General features: G+C 29.7%; 1 protein-coding gene across 7 annotated transcripts in view; it reads right to left on the bottom strand.

Moving 5' to 3' along the window:
• Positions 1 to 24,947, bottom strand: part of LOC105198542 (band 3 anion exchange protein) — a 103,764-nt gene that overhangs the window by 19,204 nt on the left and 59,613 nt on the right. For 3 of the 7 annotated variants that reach the window (XM_026138962.2, XM_026138964.2, XM_026138965.2), the window contains exons 1-5: positions 24,182 to 24,359; positions 4,351 to 4,534; positions 4,179 to 4,260; positions 2,620 to 3,000; positions 1 to 329 (exon numbers count right to left, since the gene is read on the bottom strand). The exon at positions 1 to 329 is cut by the window's left edge and continues 359 nt beyond it. In XM_026138962.2, coding sequence (XP_025994747.1) covers positions 1 to 329; positions 2,620 to 3,000; positions 4,179 to 4,260; positions 4,351 to 4,534; positions 24,182 to 24,283 — 1,078 coding nt within the window. In that variant the 5' untranslated portion in view covers positions 24,284 to 24,359. Of the gene's footprint in view, positions 330 to 2,619; positions 3,001 to 4,178; positions 4,261 to 4,350; positions 4,535 to 24,181; positions 24,360 to 24,947 lie in introns of those variants that run through there. The other 4 variants (XM_011165277.3, XM_011165278.3, XM_011165279.3 and 1 more) reach the window with 2 other exon arrangements.

The raw sequence follows: 24,947 nt of genomic DNA, 5'->3' as shown, positions 1-24,947 counted from the left end.
CATGCAGCTCGTCCAGCTGAACAAACACCTCGTGCGGCGAGTGATCGTACATCTTCTTGAAGGTGTCATGAGGGATACCGCCCTCCTTCCGCCGGCCGATCTGCACCGTCAAGTGAGCAGCCTTGTGTCGGCGCATGCCACGCGGATCGTCGCTGCGATGCGACTCCAGATCATCGATATCGAGCTCCTGTAAGGTGCTCGCCTCCTCCGGCTGGACGCTCACACGCCGCGCCAGTAAACTCGAACCGTCTGGAAGACCAGCTCCCGATCGCTTCCGCCATTGCGGATCCTCCTGCAGAGAGTATTTGCGAGATTTGTGATGGTGACGTCTGGAAGAGCAGTCGATAATGGGGCGTTAGTTGTGTCTCTTTTTGTAGAAAAATATTGAAATTTTTACAGAGAAAGCAGAAGAAGCGATTCCTAATTATGGTTTAATAGCGATGTAAAGAGAAGAAAGGCTCAATCAGTCGTCGCGCGTGGGAGATAATTATAAATGTAATCACTTACTACATACTTTAATCCCTCTGTGTGTGTATGTATGTGTGTGACTAATTTTACTGTAATACTTCAATTTCACGTATCATACTTAAGGATAACTTACGAGATTCCAATTTGGGAAGACTTCGTTTGAGGAGAATTAAGGAATCTCAGTGGTCTAAATAAAACCAAAGTTCGATTGAGTCGCCAATGTGTACATCTTTTTTTTTAGCATATTTCAACCCCATAAATCTTGAACCAGCCGACTATCCGACTTGGTACCGCTCCGTGCCGGAATTGTCACGCCGCGAATCTAGCTCATCGCGCTCGGGATGGTACGAAATAAAGGTCGGTCGTTTCGTGCTCATAATTGCGCAGTTTATACAGCGGCAAATATGAGTCCACAAAATTGTGTGACATGAAATGCCGGATTTAAACTTTCGCCCTTAAAATATCGAGGATGATTCGGGTCCCGTGCACCCATAATATATGTAAGCACGATATTCAAATTTACTTACTTTGACCTGTATTCACATCAAAATGTTGTGTTACTAATCAGAAAATGAGATACGTCCTCGTTTGACGCTAAATGAAGTTAATTAGATCGCATGATCTATTTCTTCCTTCTCCGCCACTTTTTACTACTACTCTGATAAAACTTTTTCTTGGAATTCTTCATATAATTTTTCAGAATTTCTGTATAATCTTATATAACAGAGCTGTAACTATCTTTTCATGTGTCCTGAGCCAGCCTTTAGCCTGAGCCAAACCAAAGTTTTATTTTTAAAGGTTTCTTAATTTTTCAGAAGGAAAAATAATAAAACAAATATGAAATAATAATTGTTTACATTAATTAATTATTTACAATTAATTTAATTGCTTATAAATAATTTTTGCACAAAAAATGTAAAATATTAAAAATTAATGTATATAAATAAAAATCATTTTTTAATTGTACTTTTTTGGCTTTCAGTAAATTCATCATCAATTATATCGTTATAATTAATATCTTTAACGAAATACATTTAATTAAAATTACAAGAAGATTGAATTGTTGTTTCGATAACTAACCGTAAATAATTCTTAATTAATTTTAATTTACTAAATATTTTTTATATAAAGCGACGAAAACAGGAAGAGTAAAAAAATATGCGAAATCTTCATATAATTTTTCAGAATTTCTGTATAATCTTATATAACAGAGCCATAACCATCTTTTTGTGTGTCCTGAGTAAAATTTCATTTTTAGAGGTTTCTTAATTTCTCGGAAAAAAAATAAAACAAAAACGAAATAATAATTGTTTACATTAATTATTTACAAATAATTTAATTGTTTATAAATAATTTTTGCACAAGAAATGTAAAATATTATTAAAAATTAATATATATATAAATGAAAATCATTTTTTAATTACACTTTTTTGGCTTTCAATAAATTCATCATCAATTATATTATTATAATTAATATCTTTAACAAAATTATACTTAATTAAAATTACAAGAAGATTGAATTGTTGTTTTAATAAGCGACCGTAAATAATTCTTATTTAATTTTAATTTATTAAAAATTTTTTATGAAGCGACGGAAACGGGAAGAGTAGCAAAAAATATACGGAAAGCAATATTGACATTTTCAATGATATAACTCAATTGATTGAAAGTAAAAGAACTTGTAAAATATCAAGAGAAATGACAGTTTTAATGTTTTGTATTAGTATCAAAGTTTCAAAGTTAAGAACATAACAGCAAAATTAAAAATTTGAAAATATTATATTTCACAATTAATTTAATTAATTCCACTTCTGAGCTCCCTTTCATCTTGGGTTCTAATTTATGTCCCTATTGGTCTTGTTTTAAAGCTCTGATCTCGTAACTTTAAAAAAAAATTTTCTGATTTTTTTATACGAATCGGAATACTTATGAGAAATACTAAGAAGGTCTATCTTTTCTAGTATTTGTTATATGTATATGTAAATTCTGAAATATTTCAAGATTTCTTATTCCATAAATATCAAAGAAATTTACAAAATCTGCAAAAAAATCATTTCAGAAATTTTCATAAAAAGTTATTGTATGAAAAATTCTTAAAAATATTACAAAAATATCAAGAAAAATTTTTAGGACATCATCGAATCAACTTACTTATGCTCATGCTTCTGATGCCTTCGGCGATTTCGATCTTCCTCGAGGCTACTCGGAGTGGTGTCCGGCGGCACTTCCGGTGTTTGCGTGCCCGACGTGTCCTCTTCCTTGATCTTCTCAAATTGCACCCTCGGACTGCCAATAGTCGGACTCTCGTTAAAACCAGAGGCCGCTCTTTCAGAAATTGGTGCCTCGCTCTCGTTGCTGCCTACATTTTCGGTTTCTTCCACCGTTTCCTCATCGACCTCGGCCTCGGCTTCGGGTGTGATAGTTGATCGCAATCCATTATGGTTCATCCCGTCGACTTCCTGAACTTCGTTACTCCTCGCCTGAACATTGCTATGGTCATCCTCGGTGGGCACTTCTACCGTTGATCCTTCACTAAGGATAATGAAGAAAGAGGTCTCTATCTTTTCTAGTTACAGCTTTTCAATAGAAACATTCTCACGTGCATTCAATTAATTTTGATTCACTCAAAAAGTTTCGAAAAGTCTGTTAGAGCTGTTAGAAGTTAGATGCTTATTAATATCAAAACTTGTAAGAAATATTAAATCAATCATGTACTTATTAACGTGTATGAAGTCGATTGTACATATGTTTGATACGGAAGAGAATATGCTTTTTCGAATTAATGATTTGCACAAGATTTCAAATTGACGCGTAAGGTAGGATTTTATGATAAGTTTCGACCAATATTCTGATTTGGTTATTGATAATTAAATTAATAATGAATTGATATAAATTATTATAATAATTAATTAATATAAATCAATAATTAAAATTAATAATTTTACAAGTATAATTATTAATGTAAATATTTGTTTATAATATTACACAACAAATTATTTATAAATAGCTTAATTATTGATCATTAAACAAATTACAGTATAACAACATACAGGTATGTATAATCAACGTAGAATAATAATCAAACGTAGATTTCAAAATCATCAAAAATGTTGCAATCATAAATGGAAAAAATACGAATGCGAAGCAGTGCAATAAAAAGATTTTGATTAAATATTGTCAATTTTTACATAAAATCCACAAGTTTCCGTAATTTTTGTAAATTTTAAATTACATAAAAAAATTCTTTAAATACAAGTTTAGTATCCAGAGAAATATGGCAAATATTATAACATTAAGATGTAATAAAAAAGCGACTATTATAAATAAACTCAATATGTAAAATTATTATAAAAAAGTTTTTGCTTACTTTCTAGCGTTCTATGTTATTTATACGTAAAAGTAGTATAGTTTATAACAATATTTAAACAAAGTGAAAAAACTAAAGCATACGTATGTAATACCTTTCTCGATAATAAGCGTTATATCGCAAGAAATATTAATATTTTGCGTTTATATTATTTGCAATTAATTACACATTATTATTATATGAGATAATGTATTTAATAATTATAATTTTTCAATTTAGCTACAATGTCAATCAAGACATATATTTAATATTTAATTTTTCTGAGATTCCTACACTGTGCGATGATCCGAGAAAGATACGAAACAGATTTTGTTCGAACATCCATCTTTATTGAATAACTTACGGTGAAAGGTGTCGTCGCATAGATCTGGAGTGCAGACTCTTCAGGGGCATATGTGGATGCGGGTAGCTCTTTTTACGATATTCTGAAGAGCGCAATTGATTACTTCCAATTCTCAAGAGAAAACGACATTGAAAATAAATAACAAAAAATTAAAGATAATAATGTAACTTACGATTGAAATCGCGATCGCCACCATATCGTGGAGGTGGCCCACGATCACGATCTCGATCAGATCCAGCCGACTCCGAGGGCGATCCAAGCCGGGCTACGTCGAATTTTTCTCCGGCATCCATCGCAAAGACCTTCTCCATCTCTTCATCAAGCTCCGGTCCCATTTCCGCGGCATGCCCGTCAATCTGATACAAATAAAAATGTACATCAATACTTGTTGCTGTTCCATTAAAGAAAGTCTTCAGTATTGACCAAGATTGGATAGTAACTAATTATAAAAAGTTAAAAATTAAATAATAAAGTTAAAAAGTTAACAATTTTAACTTATTGTTAGTCAATATTAAATAAGTAAACTTTCACTTATTAACTTTCCGTCGTAAGTTAAAAATCTATCTACGTAAAAAAAATTATTTAAAAAGATACAATAAATCCCGCGAGCGTCAACAAACGCTGCACGAACATTGCGCGCGCCGACCCCTCAGCACGCGACCCCCTCTAACACCACAAGGCTCCGCGCATCGAAATTCCACCTACTTTTCGATTTAATTAAAAATATTAGAAACGGTAAATTGATAATTATTGAAGCGTAATTCTTTCGCGGATAAGTGTTGCTACCGTACCATGCGAATCAAATTAAAATAACTTTAAAATTGCAACCAATAAAAATGCTAAAAAATTTTGGATAAATATAAAAATTAATTTTATATAAATAACAATAAAACTTTAACTTTTTATAAAACAACAGCGTGTACATGGCGCTATCGCCCTGTACACTCCAAATCACGCTAATTTAAAAATTAATACTCATAAAAATTTCCAGGAAATTCCTCCTGTTAAAATTTAGTTTCCTGCAGTAGCAACAATAAAATATTAAACTTTTAACATTACATAACGCTTTAGTACATCGTCCTCCACCGTACCATGTACGCCAAATTAAAATCCTTTAAGAAACATAATTTATATTAATTTTTTAAATATAAGAATTCCCGTCGAAGCATAGTACGCGGTATCCCGGACGTTGCGACTCCCGGGAAAGTCTACAAGCACCTCGCGCGAACTATAGGCGCAAACCGCGCAGTCGCGGAACGGTACGGGCTTCTAAGGGTTACGCGTTTAGAAAAACTATTGCTCCGAATTTTTCGCGAACCTGCGGAAACATCCCGCGACACCTCTTGTCCACATCCTTGCCTATAAAAGGAGCGAAATCGGAGCTCCAAAATTCAGATCAGTCTTGTTGGTCGAGCGAGATTCGCTGCCCGGCGACCGGGTTCGACCAAAGTGTAGACCTCCAGGTACGATCTCACCGACGGGTGAGTTTATTCCTAGACGAAGACGTTGGTCTTCGAGGTAGCCCCGGTCGGATTACCTTTTCCTTTTCTACCATCCTTTCTCACTCCTTCCTATTAGAGTCTCAACGGGTTGAGCCACACCAAGCATACGCTAGAGTGTGGCCTCACTCGTTACTCTATCTCTCTCTTCCATCCTTACCATTGAGAAAGATTCGCGATTCCTCGACGATCCCTTTCTCTCTCACTCTCCAGTCCCGTTGAAGAAGATTTGCGAACGCGACTCTTCGACGCACTCACTTCTTTAACCAGTAGTTCTCGACTATTCTCAAAATTATTTCCACCCTCAGAAAAGCATTCAGACAAACGTCGCTTCCGACCCAGCGGATTCGTCTTTCTCCATTAATTAAAAATTAACATTTCGCTTTACTCTTAATATATTTTCTTATCTCTTCCTTTTCTTTTACTGTAATTAATAATTAATTCATTAAAATTTATAGATCTCTTGCGCAATTAAACAGACTCTTCTCTCTCTGTCTCATTTAAAATTTATATCTTTGAAAAGACCGGTAAGTCATACTTTAATTTTCTCACAATCTCGTGCCAAACCTCATAATTAATCATGCATCATTTTAAGAAAATATGGCCAGAAAGAAGACACACCGTGCCTACGCGGAGGGCCAACGATGATTCTTTCGCCAGTTGATGAAAAAATACAACAAGTCGGATAAATTTGACTCATCAGTATTTTCCAAACCGCGGTTAAGCTCCTTACCTTCATCGGAAGAGGCTTTAGGAACGGAGAGACTGTCAATGCCTGACCTCACGATAGAAGACTCCCAACCTCTATCTACTGACCCTCCACCTCCTTCAACGGATCAAACGCACCCACCCGAAAAACTCCTCCATCAGCCAAAAACATTAATCAAACCACCCCCGACTTCCTGTAAGAAACCGGCTCGGGCCGTAAAGAATTTTTTCCCGACGCGGACACGTACTCACCCTCTATCGCTCTCGGTAACGGCTCGGAAACCTGATTGTTCAGGAGGCAAACTCGCTCAGGCAGATACGCGAAAAGTTCCAAAGATAATAAGCAATACGCGAACCAAAATGGATATCCAGCGAGTCCCATACGGGTACACTCTTATTATTTATGACTAGCCACTAATTTACATACGTATATTATGTTATTATGTTACTTTTATTTTTATGTTAGCGCCAGTACACATATTTTTTTTGCGTTTATATCCAATCACTCAACACACTTATACAATCATTTATACAATCCTTCTTGTAAAATGTACACTTATATAATCAAACAATTATACATGTACTATCGCTCACACACACAATATTTCATTTAATCCCTCGCCCTGTTAAAACTCATTTTTATTTAAATAAATATTCTGCTTTCGCAAAATATCTTTGCTCATTAATTTACTTAACCAAATACCCTCCCGAATTTTCTCTTTCTCCTTTAAATATATTGGGTGTATTCCGAAAGTTCTATCGAAAATATCTCTTTTAATAATAAAGTTGGTAACACTGTAACTAACTATGCTGTGTTCCGTAATAAAAGTTGAGTTTGTGATTTCGTTAGCTTGCAGAGACCATCGGAGAAGTTATAGTTTAATTTCTTGTAATTTAATTATTTATAAAATAATTTTAATGACGTATTATCTATTAAAATAATTCTAATCATGTATTATTAAAATACTATTTACTAACAATAATTTTTATTTTAAAATAGGAATTAAGCAAAAGATGGATTTCCAAAAATTCCGTGAAGCTAAAAATTGCAAGTTTTGATTAATTTGAAATTATTAATTGTAAGTAAATTATATTATATCTGTTTATGTGCACTAAGAGTGCATGATAAAATTTATTCTATTTAAGTAATTGGAGAGTCTACAGTAGCTTAGCTAGCATGCTTATAAATGTTAGACTTTTATTAGATATTATTATAGTATAATTTCATACTTATTTCATACAAAATCAAATAAGATTTTTAAAAAATAATATCAATACTAGCAATATCAAAAAATTTATCCTACAAACAAACTTTGCAGTTAATTTTCAGTTTTTAGAAGTTTTTGTGCTCTTTAATTCCTATTTTAAAATCAAAATTATTGTTAGTAAATAATATTTTAATCAATAATACATGATTACAATTATTTTATAAATAATTAAAATACAAGAAATTAAACTAACCTCTCTGCTGATTTTTTCAAGCCAACGATAATCACAAATTTAACTTACATTACGGAACACAGCGTAGTTAGTTAGAGTGTTACTAACTTTATGATTAAAAAGACTATTTTTAATAGAACTTTCGGAATACACCCATTGTCGTATATCTGGGGATGTTATTCACCACTCACAGCCACGACTGGTGACGGCTGCCTCCTTATTTATCAAAAGTCAAATCAATCAAAATAATTACGTCCAGGATTACAATTCCGCAAGCCGCGGACATAACATAACTTTTTGAAATAAGTATATTTTTTTAGAAACAACATACTCATTTAAAGAAACACTTATATAGCCATTGTTAAGATTATTATTTGTTTATTACGCTTACATTAAAAACAAACAATTTCAATGCTGCTAACCTTTGATAAACTAAGATTGTATCAAAATAGCTAGAAATTTTTAAAGATTGTAAAATTAATTAAATATTAAATTAAAGATGTGATTAGCAGTGGAGCAAACAAGGAATTTCGATTTTAGTTAAATGATTATTTTAAAACTCAAGATAATATTTAGTTTTTTTGTTATTTTTAATTCATTCTTGATTCACCTTATTATATTCATAAATATATCCTAACAAAGCTCAATATTAAAAATATTTTGTACAAAAAATATCGGAGTTGTATAATAAATAGTAGAAATAAGAATTAAAAATTAAATAAAAAATGTGAATACCTATTAACCTAATTAAATTCATTTTCAATGATTTAATTTTTAATTTTAGCTAATTATTTTGGAAACACAAAGTTTAATTTTTTAACTTTTTCCCTACGTTAAAAATTTATCTATGTAAAAAAATATGTAAGAAAAAGTATCCCACATAAAACATTATATTTCTCTGTTACTTTATATTATTAATTTATATACTTCATTTTCAAGTTAAATATTAAATTTATTTGATAATCCATATTATTTGTTTTAAATAATATTTAATTTTAAAAAAATTAGGAATTTCTAATTTAATGTGAATAATGCTCTTTTATTTGTATTTTTAATTCTTAAAATACAAATAAAACTAACTTTTAATTTTAATTAATTAATTTTAACGTAACTTTAATTGACTGAGTTTTTTATTCATTTTTAATATAATTTTATATGCAATTAATTTATATGCCATTAACTTCAATTAAATTTATTGTTAGTTTAAAAATATATTAACTTACACAACCCTGGAATATACATATATTTTATTTCTATTAATTAAAATAAAAATTTTGTTTTTTAATTTATTTCAATATTCACAGAAAGAGAGTTTTTGAAAATAAAATAAATGTGAGTTTTGTTTGATTCAAGCACTTTCTTTGTTATTTTATATAAATTTAATTTAAAAATAACATATTAAATTTATTTTATATGTCAATTACAATATTGTAACCATTTTGTTATTTAATGTAATTTAATTTTTAAAAATTATGACATAATTTAATATAAATAATATTTTTCACAAAATTTCACAAAACTTTGAATTTAAATATCAAATATTAGCGGCTTACAAAATTTAAAAACAAAAATAACAATTAACGAGCATCAATGCCAGACTAGACATTAAAGCTAATAATATTATTTATTTATAATTACTATTTAAAAACACAAACGTTTCGACTCTTGTATCGGGTCAGCCTCAATCCGATTTCAGTCGTTAACATTTAAAAAATTCCAATTTCGTACGTACATAAATTTTACGGATTACATGCGGATTACGAATATTACATATAAGTAGCATCCTGCTCCCGAAGTTTCCTGTATGATTTTTACGGACTTTATTATTCCTCGTATATCTCAGGGTAGTTATTTTGATTTTTTTGTGATCTGTTCCGATATTTCTTTGTTTTGTTTTGTTTTTTTTTTCCGCTTTTCCAATTTTCATTTTTTATAGCCGCTCATAAAATTATGTATTCTAAGTACTGCACATCTATAGGTACTATTCAAACATTTATACCATACTTATTATTTTATCTAATAGTAAAAACGTCTTTATTGTTAAACGATAAAATTTTATTAAAAATGGTCAACAATTATCAAACGAATAACTTATAATATATTTTTTATACTGTCATCTAGTTTAAAAATTAAAAATACAAATAAAAATAAAATAATAATGTGATAAACGTAGTACTTCTAGGTTAACAGAGTGATTTGTTGACTATTTGATTTAATTTCTTATGAAGATGAACAGAATATCTTGTACATAGGCCGATGTATTTGCTCAGTAATGATTAGCTGTGAAGTTCTGAACTTATGGGAAAATTCCCCCAAAAAACTTTGAATTTAACTTAAATTAATTTTACAATAATAAGAACTGATAAAATGATAAAAATGTCAAACATAAAGATGAGAGAACCAATATCGGTCTTGCAGTAATATGCGGCGAATCTTGATGTCCAATAATTTTTTGTATGAATTAATAAACTCTAGCTCACGTAAATTGCGTCCCGTATATATTATGTAAGTTAATTTGATCTTAATGCAACCTTTAATTTAGTTGAAAGTTAGTTTTTAAAGTAGGTTAGTTTTTATTTTAACTTATAATTCAGATAATTTTTAATATAATGAAATTAATTTTATCAACTTTTAATTTAGTTAAAAAAAATAATTTATTCAACCCCGACATTCACATAATAAGATACCCGAATAAAGCCCACCTAACTTATTTTACGTTTTATAAATTCTATTTACAAAGATAATTTTGAAATAAACTAAATGAGAATAAAATGTTTATTTCAACCACTCGCTAAAATAAAATTATCATCTATATAAAACATTTTTAAATAAACAAAAAAGAAATGTTTATAAACTCTGAAATTGGGCCTTATTAAATTCTTGTGTTTTTAATAAAGCCCAAATTAAAAATAAATTAAAAATAACAAAGGAATTAAACATTATTTTTCAACTCACTGTTACAATGATTATTAATCACAAATACGAGAAATCCTTTAAGATATATTTTACTGTAAAACATCACAATTATTTTTAATTTTATCTATAATTAATATTTTAACTTTAAAAAATTCTGACTATTTTAGTGCAATTTTAGCTTAGGCCTTATTTAATAATACATTATTTATAAAAAAGTAAACTTATTTCAAAAAATCGATATGTGTGTGTGTGTGTGTGTGTGTGTGTGTGTGTGTGCGTGTGTGTGCGTGCGTGTGTGTGCGTGCGTGTGTGTGTGTGTGTGTGTGTGTGTGTGTATACACACACACACAATATATGTTTTTTTTCTATAGTTGGAAAGTTGAATAATATTATAATATGTTGTAATAAATCATAAAACAATGTATATTTATTAAATTTACAAAAAATTTTTATAAAAACGTCTGATTTATCCACTTTGTTACAAGCTTTTGTTGCACTGAATAAACGTGTCGTTACCGGTATTAATTCCCTAGTTCCTCTTTATCTACTTCCTATGACATATCTTTTAAGCATATATTTCAAACATAAAGCGCGTTTTTAAATGGTAAATTTAAAAGTGGGTTTTATTTGGCTCAAGTACCTTATAACATGTTTTTATGAATTATACAATTTTTTTTAACTATAACGTTACATCTCAAAAAATGTAAATATATAAATAAATATATATATATATATATATATATATATATATATATATATTCATATACATAAATTATTATAAATTTTTTTTGGAATTCAATATTTATCAATGTTATAAAGAAAATATTCTTAAGTAACAAATAACCATTTTTTTATGGCTTGAACTTCGTTCATTATTTATTACTTTGAAGATGGTAATGCCAAAAACTCCCGTATTAAAAAATATATTTTAATGAAAAATTACGCAATTTCTTTTTTTTAAGCTTTTTTCCCTTTTTTGAAAAGGCTTTAATTGGAAGCAAAATTTGCAACTTTATTTTAGAAAAAAGAATAAATGGGCACAGTTCTCTGCTTGGACATTGTGTACTATATTTGAGATGTACAAAATTAATTTGTAATACAAAACTTATTAAAAATATAAGTTTTCTATCATTAAAAACAGACTTAAAAATTTTGTCACGTTTTCCTACGTTTTAACTTCTGATGAAGTAATCTGCTATTTTCTGGTTTAATATCTTTTTTTTTTAATTAAAAATAAACGTTTTCTGTCGTTAAAAACAGACTTAAAAATTTTGAGTTTTTTATTCGATTTTATGACTTCTATTTATTATTTTTGAATTCAATTTTTTTAGGATTTTTATACTGCACAAATTAAATCTAAAATAGACTATGAGAAAAACATTACGAAATGATATTGTCGCAAAAATTTTACCCAATTTTACGTAAAAAGAGTTTTATGTTTATATTGTTATTTACAATAATATTTTGCAATAATATTTTTCTAACGTTGTCTATTTTAGGATCAATCTGTAATGCAAATTGTCCTAAGAGAGACTGGATCCAAAAATAGCAGATAGCTTCTTTAGAAATCATAGGCTCAAAAAATTAATTACTACGTTTTAAATATAAATATTATATATTACAAATCAAGTTTCTACAGTTTAAATAGAATAATAAATAGCTCTAAACTTTTCTCTTATCTTTTCTCCGAAACAAAATTCATAAATTTTGTCTCCAAATTAACCATGCAAATTTTTTATCTCTCTACTCTATTTAAATCTATTCAATTATACCGCAGAAACAAGTAAATTGGTCATTTGTCAAACAACACAAGTCATTTTTGCTGAATTGAAATATTAGGGAATTTAGAATCAAGAAAGGTACACAATTTTCTTCGATCATCGTATTAATCAAGAAGTCTTTTGTTTGATATCAAGTCTACAACAAAACTGTCGTTCACATGAAAAACATTATAAATCAGTAACCGTTTCCCTTACATTACACTCCGCAAAAATATATTCAGTAATGAATCACTTTAGCATACTGAAATTCAATATTATGACTTTTTGTATGAGTTGTATATTTTTTTAATAATAAAATTGTAAGCTTTTTTTAGAATACAATCTATTATTTTTTCATATTCTTAGAAGAGTTTATCATTACATTTATAGAATGTCTTAATTAAAACTGCCTATTTTATGTATATACAAAATGCTCGTTTCAATGATAAACAATATAAGATAAAACTTTCCACAATAAGAGCCAAATAAAAATATAAGCCAAAAGCTAGTTTTTTTTTTAAAATAAGCTTTAAAAGTAATACGTTCTACTCACTTAAAATCTGAGTGTAATAAAATAGTGAAACGTTTATTATTTATATATTTATTTTGTTATTAGTTTTAATACCGCAGTTGTAAAAATTAGGGTTTTTATCAATTCTCAAAAAATCAGATTATTTTATTTATATTGTTAAATAACTAATTCAATGTAGGAGAGAAAGAGAGAGAGAGAGAGACTGAGTGAGTGAGTGACTCGGTATTATCATACAAGGGGGCACTTCAATTTTTCTTGTGGAACCTCCACTATAAAAAGTCTCTGAGAGAAGAATTATGAAAAATCTTTTTTAGGGCATTTTCGGTACGCAACAGTTAGATAAGTACATGAATTGCCTCAGGCCACTTTACCTATGCAATTCAAGAGGAATCGATACGAATATCGATTTTCATAGAGAGCAGCCTACTCTCACAAATGTCAGCTAAGTTAGCATTATTCTAAGGGAAAATGCTTATTATCAAATTGTTTTAAAAGACTGGATAAAGATATTGGAAAATTACGGGGGATAAACCGCTGAGGGCATTGCGGTGTGCAGATTTGGGGCATTATTGGGCATTACTTGAGAATTAGTAGGAATTACGGTATGAGGCATTATTATGCATTACTGAGGCATTGTAGAGCATTATTAGAACATTACTGGGAATTAGTGAACATTACTAGGTCATTAATGGACGTTACTAGGACACTTAGTAAACTTACATAAAAAAATTCAACAATAGTGTTCAATAATGCCTTGGGCATTAAGGGATCTTTTTCATTAAAAGAATAAAAAAAATCAATTTTTTATTGCATTTTTCGAATCCTACATATGTGTAGAATCAATTCCTAAAATGGTTTAAAAAAAAAATAATTCTGAGAAAATGGACATTTTTTGACGTTGCGTAGAATGAAAATGGAAGGCTGACCGCCGCAAATATATTCATTTCAAGAGACCGTTTCCTAATTTATTTTGTCAAGACTCTTACAGTAAGTTAAAGAACCAAAAAGAAGTTAATTGTGGTTTACAGATATAGTTCCACATCCATAATATTTATTATTTCATCTGCTTTCGCACGTGATCGTGAATGCGTTGTATTTCACTTAATCTGGCTATAATTATCATTGTTTTAAAATAAAACACAGAGCAAAAAGTGAAAAAAGTTAAATACAAAAAGATTTTTCAGAATCCAGTATAGCCTTCAAAAGGACAAGAATTTTACTTTTTTTTCCCCTTCATCAGAAAAGCAAAGAAAAGACAGAAAATCTCGCAGAAAGAAGAAATAAGCTTTACACGACGTATACGAAGAAGTAGACGGTCTACTTTATGGCCCTGGAATACCGGATTAACGATTGATAAGAAAACCTTTGAATTATATGCGTAAAAAGTTAATTTAAAATTTATCGTCGCTTTTCTCAAAACCATATTTTTAAAATCCCGAAAAACTCGCTCAAAAAAAAACGGTTTGATCGATTAATTTAAAATTTTGCACAATTATTATACAATTCACGGACCACAATGTATTTATATTAATCAATTTTTAACTTTTTTTGTTAAAAAATGCGTGAAAAAATGCTGAAAATCAAAATTTTATCCCAAATGTTGATTTTGTAACTGCATTTAACAAAATAAAATACGAGTAAAAAAGTTTTCTTTAAATATCTTTATTATAGAACCGTCGGAAATTTTGCGCGATTTTTGTGTTTTTCTTAATTAACGCGTCAAATTTAATGGATCAGAAAAGGAGGATGGAAAGGAGAAATTTGAAACTCTAAAATTTCTAAGACAAAACTTCCTATTGAAACAGATAAAAAGTTTTAGTTTAATTGGTTGTATAGTTTGTTCACAATCCACTTTCAAAAAACTGTCAATTTTTAGGCCTGTGAATGAGAGAGACCTCTTAATGAGCATTAGTATTGGCGTACACGATTTTAGTCAGTGGTTTACTCCTCAAAGATATATACAGTATACAGTTTGATTCTTCATTCTTCGTACGTACAGAAAAATATTATTCCTATGTTAAGAAAGCAATTATTTTTCTTTTAAATAACACTTATTTCTATAGAAAATATTTTCTTAATATTAACCTCAAAATATACTATTAATCACATTTATTTGAAAAAAGTAATATTTATTTAAAATCAACTTTTCTGTGTAAAACGCAGAAAAATATAAATATAGAAGAAGGATAGTGATTGTGGAATATATGTAGAATTGTGTCTCGGGGGAGTATCACACATATCTCGAATATTTTCGGTAAAAAATTTTTCATATATAACTATATATAGTTATATATAATTATATATATTTATATATAATTATGTATCAAACATATCCATATGTATTAAAATATATATAACAATGTATAAATATATATATTTACATATAATGATTGCACATAATTTCGTGTAGTTATTATATATAATTATACATAACTATGTACGACTATATAAATTCATGCATAATTATACATAATTATATATTATATTACATATGTATATTTCAATATATATGGACATATTGATATATAATAGTACATAACTATATATAACTATACAGGGTGTTGAAAAAAGAGGGTTACATATTTTGATAGCAGGTATTGATCAAAACAAGAAGAAAAGGTCTAATTAACATGAGTCCTAATATCTTCAAAGATACAAGCTATTTTGTTTTTTGAGCTCTTTGTCATTTTTTTATTAATCGTGTCATCTTTAGAATGTAATGAACAAAAGAGTAAAGGAGAGTGGGGTACAATGGGGATATCTTTTTTCTAGATCCCTTAAAAAATAAAAAATAAACAAAGAGAAATAAAGAAACAATTGTTATTTTAATATGAAATGTAATCATTTATCTTCCATAAAAAAACTGAAGTAAAGAAACTGAATGTATGATAACAGAATAAAAACTCTTTGTTTAGAAAAAATTTTAATGCTGACTGAGCATTAGAGGAGGTGTTCTATACAATTGCCATTCACTCTCACGTATGTTTCAATCCTACGCTTAGAGAATCACGCACTCTTTCAAATCACGCATTCTAACTTCATTTCTCCCTCCTGATATTTACGTTTGGTTCACAATTCTTGATACTACAAACTTATTTTGTTATCATACATTCAGTTTCTTTACTTTAGTTTTTTTTATGGAAGATAAATGATTAAATTTCATATTAACATAAAAATTGTTTCTTTATCTCTTTTTGTTTATTTTTTTAATTTTTAAGGCACCTAGAAAAAAGATATCCCCTTATGTCCCACTCTCTCCTACTTCTTTGTCTATTACATTCTCAAGATGACACGACTAATAAGAAAAAGAGCTCAAATAACAAAATACCTTGTATCTTTGAAGATATCAGTCTTAGGACCCATGTTAATTAAACCTTTTCTTGTTTTGATCAATACTACCTGCTATCAAAATATGTGACTCTTATTTTTCAACACCCTGTATATGTACAGTTATATGTAGACATGGACTTAGAGGAGAAGAGGATATTATGGCTACTGTCGACAATATGGCTACCCCTATTATTTCCGTTATTAGGTGACGTATTCTATCAATTGCTTCTGGAATTATTCGTTTAGTAGCCCGCCGTTTCTTAGTGATGCTAATATGCCAATACATAACGACTGACAATTGTTATAAGGCATTTTTACTTTTAAGCACTTTTAAACTTTTTCAAGATACACTTTTAACCTTTAATTACATACACTTCCTCATTATTTTTAAATTTGAGTGTATTCTTACACGAAGGTACATACACTTGAGTGTTTTTTTTTTGTTATTTAACTTTTTATTCGACCGTATAATTTCGAGTTATACAAAGTTAAAACAATAACATGGAATTTTGTTAATATGGTTTTTTAAGTGAAATTTTTATATCAAAATATTTCTTCGATAAATCGATTGTCATTCTAAAGAGCAATGTCTAGAAACATTGAAGACATTATTTTCATAGACATAGGATCTATAGACCGAGCATTCGAGGAGTGGGGGCGTGAAAAACTAGAAAGAGATAGCAAGCTTTGGACCACTATTCTGTCTTTGTCTAATGACGCGCGTGGGGAATCTTCACTTGTTTTTTTTTATTTTTTATTTTTTTATTTTGACGTCTACAAACGTAATAAAGAAACTGATAAATTTAACATTAATAAAACTAAGAATAAATGATTTATTTACTGAATAGGAACATGATTTTTAATCAAGCTCCATTGATGGATCATAGAAATCAATTGATTCGTATTCTCTTAGAAAAGTTTTTCACTCTTTGTATACATCATTATGCTGCTTCTAAGAATAACAAAATTAGACGAATAAAATCTAAATTCACAAAACTCATTTTATTTAAAAATCAATAACATATATTATATATATAGATATATATAAAGATCAGCAGGGTTAATTTTTTTATTACTGTTATGCCAGGTGTTTTAAATGTTTATTCAATACTTTATTGTTTAAATTTTAATACACAATTTTACATTATATATAATTCTATATTTTGGCACTTTTTCCAATGCTTTTCAATTTTCCTTCATTCTTTTTTCACATTCACTTACATTTCCCTTTTCTCTTTCCCTAACCTTACCGAGAGTTTCGTTACCTTTACTGTACCCCACGCGCGTCATTAGACAAAGACAGAATAGTGGTCCAAAGCAGGCTATCTCTTTCTAGTTTTTTACGCGAGAACTTTACCCCCACTCCTCGAATGCTCGGTCTATAGATCCTATGTCTATGATTATTTTACGCTTGTTGTTTAATGTTAACCCTTAAACACACCGATCCTGTAAAATACGGAAACACATTTTTGGGTCTGGGAGACTTTTTCAACTTTGAGAAGCTATAATTTTGATTACAATCAATATTTTTCTACAATTTTTTTTTTAAACAAAAATTCAAAATCTCAGGAGTGTGACTGCATAATCGGCATTGCCGACAAATAATTTATTGTGAAGTTATAAAAGCAAAACCAAGTTATAAAAGCAAAAATGAAAAATTGGTCAAAAATCCACTTTTCCTTCAAAAAATCATATCTTTGCAACCACAAACGTTTAAGGACTTTCAAATACGGCGTTTTAAAGCTAAAGAATCATACTTTCAAAAAAAAATTATATTATTGTCATTTCTATTAAAAAATGTACTTATGTAACAAGGCGAATATGAGGAATTTTTGATTAAATCGTGTCTAAAATTGAAAATTGATATGTTTCATATATTTCGGAAAAACTCTTTTTTTCTACAACATTTTATAGTATTCCAACTTTAGACAGAGTATATGCAAGTGACATCTGCAAATAGACCTGTTCGAACGTATTTTGTCCAGTTTTTTTTATGTAAAATACTCACAAAAAAAGTTTCACTTACACACTATATGGGTCGTATTGACCCTAACAAAACTTTGCTGCCGTGCTGTTCGAATTCTTGTTGACCAAAAAAGTTGATCAACTATATCAATTGAAAGAGGAGATTTCAAACTTTTTTTACGTCTTGGTCTGAACCTCCTATCTTATTCCGTCTTCACATAGCAAGCGTTCAAAACTTCATATGGGGTCTCTCAGACCTACTTACGTGTTTAAGGGTTAAAAAGGGATAAATATTTTTAATAAAATTTCTAATGGTATTTCTGAAGCTTCTGAACGCAGGAAAATTCAAAATCAGGAAAATTCTGAACAATAGAAAATTAAAAATATATATTTTGTAACAAGGTGTTTCTTTAAAAGTAAATTAATTTTTTTAAATTATTTTTATTGATAGCCATATTAAAACCACTTTTCTTCTTTCACCGATTATGCAGTGCATTAGATTTTTACGTACAACAAATCACGTCCTAAATAATAAATATTTTATTACTTTGAATCTAGAATCTGTCAAACAACACTCTGACGAGTGTGATCGTTCAAGTTTCAATTCATCAGAAAATATTATTTATAACCAAAGTTATTTAATAAAATAAAAATGGATGCCATATACCCTCTTCTCCTCTATATAAAAAATTTTTTACTGGGATTTATTTTGAATTCTAAGAACACCCGTTAAAATTACTTCGTTACAGTTTGTTTAGTTAGATATTGCAGGATACTGGTAATACTGGTCATTAGTATCCGCTGTGTTTTTATAAAAGCCGAATTTCAGTTTTTTACGTAGCAGAAATTTTTACAGGTGTATACTTTTTACGTAATTTTGAAAAATATATGTTATTAATTTTACATATTAATTTTTAAAACAGCTATTATGTGATACAAAAAAACCTGTGTAACAACATGTTAATGTTACAAAATCAACTCCTCAGTCTAACTTAAAGACCTTGAATGTGAATTTCAAATAATATTATTGAATTTAATATGCATCGTAATGCATATATGAATTCGGCAAATAAAGTCATTATATGTACATATAGGTTGTGGTTGTGGGATATGGTCGTCCACCATGTGCATCTCTCTTGCAACTTTACAATCTCTGCATCGTATTGTATAATATTTATTAAAAGCAAAGAAATTATTTTAAAAAGTTTTAAGTTTTATGTAAAAAACTTTTCAAGTCAATAAAGTTATTTAGAAAACAAATTTTTAAAAAAATATATATTTTATGAAATATTTGTAAAACCTTGTTTTGTGACTCTTATTTGTGTGTAAAATCTATGACAGATTATTAATTAATATTTTTTATAAATAAAAATGCCTTTAATGACATTAGTTGTCAGTATTCCACGAGTCCTCTGCTATATATTCCACATATCTTTTTTTCCCTCTTCAGTAAATTGTAAATTTACGTTTGTCTTATATACCCAATGAACTTCTACCTTTAGGGTGATTGACAGAACTGTATGACTAATAAACTGGCGTTGGTTAGAATTGTGTCGCGTTAATATTTACTGAATTATTGTCAAAAAACAAAAAGGTAAAATTCTACAATGATATTAATGGTATCCTGTTCTCTTGCCTCTCCCCCCCCCCTTTCTCTCTATATATATGTATATATATATATATATATATATATATATATATACACACTATTTTTTAAATATGTCAATATTATATATTTCAAATAAGTTCATATATCCAAATCTATCATAAATTCATTATAGATATTAAAATTTATTTAAAATAAATTCTGAATCTTCGTAATGTAGTACTTCAATCAAGGGTATTAGATAAATTAAAACCAAAATTTGATTTGTTTACTATTTTCTTCGATAAAATTTTATCGAAGAATTCTTCGAAAGAGTATAAATTCTTCTTTCTAATATATGATAATAAGTTTTTCTAAAAGAGAATGTTAAGTAGAGCTTTTGGTAAAAATTAAAAAGTCCCGAGGTGTACACATTGACAATGTCAAGAAAAATATAATCCTAATAAAACATAAAAAATCATCATTGTATTTTTTAATACTTTTAATACCTCTAATGTGTTACTGTCATATATTCTGAGAGTAGGATTTATTGCATGTGGTCTACATAATCACTTTTTTAGATCTAAATCTAAGAATTTCGGAAGCAATTGCTCCCATGATTTCATTGTTTCCCCGAGATAAGTGATACACCATTCGATTCCGAACCCGACTTAAATAGCCTTTTAATATAATATATGTATAATTTGTATATCTTAGAACTTTCATTTTAGCCGAAAACACCTTTAACTTGATATCCTCCATTATGATAAGTATATTTTCATTTTAATTATAAAAACAAATTCTTTGTTAAATTTTTCAATTGATTAAATTTTTTCGTTTCAATATTATGTATATATTTAACTTAAATACATAAAATACTTGAATTTAAATACTTAACTTAAGTATTTAACTAAATAAATAAATACTTAAACTGAAGTTCAAGATTGTATATATTTATCTCAAAAATACATAAATATTTAAACTGAAGAAATTTAATTATGTTGATAAATTTAATTTAATAACAATTTTTTCTCAGTGTACCGTGTTAACAATATAAATGCACAAAGAGATATTTCAGGAACAAATTTCAAGAATTTACAAAAAAGATTCAATATTAAAATTTATAATTGACTTAAGAGATAACGCCACTCCTGAGGCCCTAAAATGATACCTAAATTTGGGAATTTATTGTAATAATTATTCATTTATTGATTATTCATTTACCCACAATAAATTCCCAAACTTAGGTATCATTTTAGGGCCTCTAACTTTATATAGGGCCGATAACTTATATAAAAAAAACTTATAGGGCTTTATTGTACATATGTTGATGAGTAAAAAAATATTTTAAAATTTTCTTTCATGCACAAAATGGCGGCGTATTGGCCCATTTATGAAATCGTTTATTAAAGATAAATTTTTGTGTGCAAGTTTTCTGCGACATGGTCTATGCTGGAACTAAATGACAAAAATCTACATTATCTACATATTTAAAACTAATAAAGTACATAAGGATTTTTAAAAATATTAATTTTTGTCAAAATGACAGCTATTTATAGAAAAAAATGCGTTTTTCACCCAAAAATTTGTTTAAAAAATACTGATTGCAAAAAAAGTTTTTAACATTTCGCAAAAAGCCTACGTATTTCACTGTAGAATAGTTACAAAAAGATTGTGTTAAAATTTCAAGTTAATAGGATGAAAATTGTAAGAGTAACGTTGCACACAAATTTGAAAAACGGTGTTTTGAGAAAAACACGCGTTTAAAGTTTTGGTAACTAATTTTTTGTGTATAAAGTTAAAAATATTTAATTTATCTCTAATCTACGAAGCCTGCCCCATAAAGCTACCCTTCCACGAGTTCAGCAGCCTCATTATATTCCTTTCTTGCTGCTAATAATGATATTCTAGTCTCTTTTGCTTCTTGAGTGAGACTGCGCTTGGCAAGTGCGACGCGCTGCGCATCCGATTTTTGGCAATAATAATGACAAGTAGTGCCCACCATGAGGTTTAAGACTTGCATAATTTTCATTAGACCGTTATAGCCATCATTATAATAGCAAACAGCCAAGTTTGTTGCATAAACACAGAAAAACTAATGGCGTCGCATAAACACAAAAACCGCCGCTTCCAAAACTATTTACTATTTTAGTACAAGTAATAACACCTATATTATGTTAGTCAAAGGTTTCTCGATGCCTAAATAGGCCCATATACCTACGGAGCATGGAGAAGCTCCTAATCGCCTACAGCTGCTCGGTAGATGCATAGAAACGATTCATGTAATCAGCTCAAACACTATAATACAGTTCAAATTTCGTTCTAGAACTAATAACATCATATTTTTATAAGTATAAATTAATGATTTAAGCAAAAAAAGAAAAATCGATTTTTTTCAACGCCTCAGGGGTGGCGTTAACCCTTAAAAAGATTGCAATTTAATAATTTCAAATGCGCGATTGTCGCATCGAAGTTCGAAAAAGTAGTTTATTCATACACTTCTTCTATTTCTAAAAAAACATTCTATGCAATCAATTATTATGCATCAACGTAACTTTATTATCAATCTCGTTTTAAAATGGAAATCGGCTTTGAAGTTCATTTCCATCGAATTTCGTATTCTCGTACAGGCTTAAAAATAATACTGCTAACGTATCTGTTCGAGTCAAGCACACAACGCTTATTCACAATTGAAGAGAGCCATTGAGAATCGATCCCATGCTTCATAACACATTGTCCAAAATCCTGCTTTGTGTCACAATGGAATTTGTGACGCACGGAAATAAATGTTCTTTTCCGATAAAATCGTAGAACTTATCCATTTACCGCGAAGGAAATTAGTCGGTGCTGTTGATACGAATTTGAACTTCGAAACGCCGCAAAAAGTATACCGTTGGTCGTTTTAGTATTAAGAAAAAGTTGAAAACGTTGAAAATTTTTTCATTATGTCGCAAATCTTGAAACAACATCAAATTAATCTGGCACACGTCACCTGGCACGGTCGTCAAAACGAACATTGTAAATCATCAAAATCTCCTCTACGAATTGTTCGTCCGAGAACTTGGGGCGAAGCTAAACTAAAAAAAATATAACTGTTTCATTACGCGGCCAGCCAGTGTTCTAATCTCGACGAGATTACGTTGGAGAGTTTTACGAGTAGACTTTCTTTCTTCACTGTCTCTTGTTGGTACAGAATACCTTTCTTTACGATAAGTAAAAATATATAAGAACAATTTTGCAGCAAATATCGTCACATGCGTACAATTTTTTAATTCTTAACATTTACTTAATCCATAATAATGTTTAGATAATAAGTGATTGCTGGATAAAAATAAAATATAATGTTGGAGATTTCATCTCTTGAGGGTTACGTTGTAAGGCATTATGTTGTAATACATTAAAAATAATGTTATTTTACTCGCAATAACATTACAGAAATGTGAAATTTAAAATGTCTCTTTTTTCACAAAGTATTTGAAGAACATTTTGAAATCCTCAATTTTAGCAAACTCTACTAAAACATCGATTCTAGGGTTTCAAAAATTTCAGTTTTCAACTACGAGAAAAATTTCATTTTACCGTTAATCATTGTGCAGAATTGTGCAGGTTATTAAATTTATTTGCGATGTTCAACAATTTTAACTTAATTGTTTTCTCTTTTGCACATATAGTATATTAATATTGTATTGATGCTCCTTGACGAGGGTGTTCGATATTTTGTTGTCACGGGATCTATATATCCTATTCCAATGTGACATGACGAAGAAAGACGTCATAGAGACATTTTTTTTATTATAAATGTATATATGCTGAGGTTCGAAAAAGAATCAAAATGTATATGAATTTAAAATAAACATATTGGAAATTTAATTTGAAAATTATCTGCGTCCTGCTTACCGCGCTAACACTCTCATCAACCCCTTGCCTACCTTGTCTCGACAATTTCAAGAGTTTATTTGTGTTTTATTTGTGTTTTATTACAAAACTTGAATTTTACAAATTTAAATCGCTTCACGAAACGTACAAATATCGTTGTCTACGCTGACCTTTAGCAGCAAACCACATAGCTGACATCACAGAATTTTCTCTCAAATTATTTATATTATACTTCACGGAACAACGATCACAAAAAGCGCAAGAGAAATACTTCGAGAACAACTGGACGGAAATAGCGGAAGGATAGTTTTATTCGATCGCGCGAATCGCACAAGCGTGAAGCGAAATCGAGATGACCGGCTTTTTAATGGACGTGATGACAGCGTGTTCACCTGGTGTGTCGTCCGCAGGGAGCGTCGTAACCAGCGGAGAACTTTGCCGCGCGCCCGCTGCAGGAACGACTTCCCGGAGGAACCGGCGGTGGCCTCGGGCATGGCATCCCGGGCCGAGTGGCAAGTGGCAACCCGGCCGGTCGACACTGAGAGCTAGAGGAATCCGAACTGAGGGCGGAGGGTGGCGCCCGCCAAACCGGGAAGAGAAAGAAGGAGGAGAAGGCTGGTGGGGAAACGCGCGGCAAACGCGTGGAAGGGATGGATCGATATCAACCCCATACGCTCAATCGAGAGAGAGAGAGAGAGAGAGAGAGAGAGAGATCCTTTCATTCTTCTCTTTTTCCCGTCCCCTACTACCTTCTCACTCGTTCGATTCATCGAGATTTCAGAATTTTCAATTTTCCGTCGCGTAAACTAATTTCCTAACATATCTTTGAGTGTACTGCTTCTAAAAATTCGAGTTAATTCTTTAATATATAAAAAGACTGCCAGGGTTTCTACGAATGCCTTATGTAAAGATTCCCTAGAGAACGATAAATTTACAACCTTTCCAATGTTCTGCTAATGCTATTTACATTTTTATTAATTTACAATTTAACCGACAGAATGAGAATCGATTAGATAATTGTAATGAACAAATCAATGCTGATATGCTGGCTGCATCTAGTCAATTCTCTGTAATCGGTTATTGATTTTCCGGGATAGAAAAAAGAATTATCCTTCGTTGCAATATGATCCTTCTTAAAGACAAAAAGTATGACTGTCT

This window comes from Solenopsis invicta, chromosome 16, assembly GCF_016802725.1.
Source record: "Solenopsis invicta isolate M01_SB chromosome 16, UNIL_Sinv_3.0, whole genome shotgun sequence".
Classification (NCBI taxonomy): Eukaryota; Metazoa; Arthropoda; class Insecta; order Hymenoptera; family Formicidae; genus Solenopsis; species Solenopsis invicta.
Note: the sequence above shows the minus strand (reverse complement) of the source record. Positions and strands in the feature narration are given on the sequence as shown.